Source organism: Alosa pseudoharengus, unplaced genomic scaffold (genome assembly GCF_046254945.1).
Source record: "Alosa pseudoharengus isolate Yale_2024_CS ecotype anadromous, Long Island Sound unplaced genomic scaffold, YU_APseudo_1.1 YU_APseudo_1.1_scf_20, whole genome shotgun sequence".
Taxonomy (NCBI): Eukaryota; Metazoa; Chordata; class Actinopteri; order Clupeiformes; family Clupeidae; genus Alosa; species Alosa pseudoharengus.
In genome coordinates this window covers 3,013,831-3,016,330 of record NW_027468664.1, presented here as the reverse complement: position 1 = coordinate 3,016,330, position 2,500 = coordinate 3,013,831, and the positions used below count along the sequence as shown (strand labels likewise).

The 2,500-nt window shown below is 41.5% G+C and overlaps 1 protein-coding gene across 1 annotated transcript in view; it reads right to left on the bottom strand.

The window, feature by feature from the left end:
• The window catches only part of vti1a (vesicle transport through interaction with t-SNAREs 1A), a 147,105-nt gene that overhangs the window by 60,176 nt on the left and 84,429 nt on the right, over positions 1–2,500 (bottom strand). The window contains exon 5 of the mRNA XM_076296234.1: positions 332–416. Coding sequence (XP_076152349.1) covers positions 332–416 — 85 coding nt within the window. The remainder of the gene's footprint in view (positions 1–331; positions 417–2,500) is intronic.

Here is a 2,500-nt window from a genome sequence, read left to right as displayed (position 1 = left end):
GTACACACACACACACACACACAAAGCAGGTGACAAAAGCGAGTGGAAAAGTAGGAGGTGTGTTGGCTGGGAGGCTGGTGGAATCTTCATCTCTCTCTCTCTCTCTCTCTCTCTCTCTTTTTCTTTCCCTCTCTCTATATCTGGTCCCTTTCATGTCCCCCACAAATGTCACCAGTCATCAAACCCCCCAACACACACACACACACACACGCTCACACACACACACCTCTCGCCACACACATGCAGGCGAGACAATTTGATGTAGCTCTGCCCCCCCCCCCACACACACACACACTGACATACACACACACTCCACCCTGTGAATGCCTACCGGTCTCCACGGCTATCTGGTAGCCTGCCGCCAGCCTGCGCGATGACCTTTCCAGCATCTCCGTGTTGTCCAACAGATGCGCTCTCTGCCAGAGAAAAACAAGACAATGAGACAGACAGAGTCAGATTGAGGGGTCGGTCACACACACACACACACACACACACACACACACACACACACACACACACACACACTGACATTGTCAACACTGAGACGATTACAGCTATGCCATGACTAAGAACAGTCAAAGCCAATAACCCTCTTCCACTATTGCATGCGCACTCACACACACACACTCACACACACACACAGAATTCTCAGCATCTAAAACAAAGGAATAAAGAAATAATGACAGTCTTCCTGGCTGTCTCTCAGAGGTGTTTTTCTCTCTCGAGGGTGCAGTGTGTGTGTGTGTGTCTGGGGTTATGGCCACACAGGAATTAATTTCTCCATGCTAATAGACGACGACACAGGTGACAGTGAAGGGGGGGGGGCATTACATTGAGGATGTTAAATGTGCTCTTCCTACAGGATTCCACGCAGAGCAACACAACCATGGAGAAAGAAAACACACACACAATATCAGGACCGCACACACACACTGACACACACAGGGACTGTACACAAACACACTTACAGTATATGTCCTATGCTCCAACACAAACACCTGATATGTCCTATGCTCCAACACAAACACCTGATATGTCCTATGCTCCAACACACACACCTTATATGTCATAAACAATAAGACAAACATATTTATCATTTAATATACCACACCCTAACACAAACACCTTATATGTCATAAAAAATAAAACAAACATATGTATAATTTAATATACCACACCCTAACACAAACACCTGATGTCATATGCAATGACACACACATATTTATAATTTAATATAGCACACCCTAACACAAACACCTGATGTCATATGCAATAAGACAAACATATTTATCATTTAATATACCACACCCTAACACAAACACCTTATATGTCATAAAAAATAAAACAAACATATGTATAATTTAATATAGCACACCCTAACACAAACACCTGATGTCATATGCAATAAGACAAACATATTTATCATTTAATATACCACACCCTAACAAAAACACCTGATGTCATATGCAATAAGACAAACGTATATTAAATGATAAATATTGCTAATGCTAATGCAAACACCTTTACAACGGCCCTATGCCCTAACGCAACCACATTTAGGATTGTTATTTCCCATCGCTGGTAGGGCTGTAACGATACACCAACCTTACGATTCGGTTTGTATCACGATTTTTGACCCACGGTTCGATATGAATCTCGATTTTTTTTTATTTATTTATTTTTTTTTTTTGGGGGGGGGGGCTAGACATTTTATTAAATAACATTTTAATAGCCTCCTTTAGATTAGAACACCAGAGGACTACAATATAATATATCTATTATTTTATATCCTGATATAAAAATGATTTTCTGAATGACTGATATTTATGACAGCACACTTTATGCAGATTAGCCTATAGCCTAGGCCTACTCTACCTCTTTAATTCAGCTGTCTGGTTGAAGCCTGGAAATATTGTAAACAAAGTAGCATAGTTGGCTAGCTTAGCCTATCATAGTCTACTGATTGGACTGTTCAGTTTCCCCATGTGTGTTTAAGTTTCAAGGTAATACTTGTTCTCCTTGGGACAGGCCCTTTTGGGAAACGTTGGTATATTGAGATGATCAGTCAACTTAAATGCATGAGTTTTAAACAAATATGTGCAGCATGCTAATGATGCTAAGCGGATTTAATAGTAATTTAGCTAGTCGTCTATGCGTCCTTGCTTTCACGATTGTGAATGTTTTATTTAAGTCGCGCGTGTTCATTGAGCAGGAGAGGGAGGGAGAGTGAGAGGGAGGGAGCGCGAGAGAGAGCGGGCAAGGAGAGGGGGTTTACTTCTATACTGTTTGGTAAAGTTGCACATAGTCTACAATGAAAGCAAGGAGAGGTATGAAATTATTATTTATTTATTTATTTGTTTTTGGACAACGTAGGCTACCGACAAGTAAAGCGGGAGTTGTGGGTTTCTTTTGCAGCCGCGTAAGCTGCAAAGCACTGCGTGAAACACTAGAAAGGGTGTGTCGCGATTCTGCCTTTTTACACTGCGACACAGTATCGTGG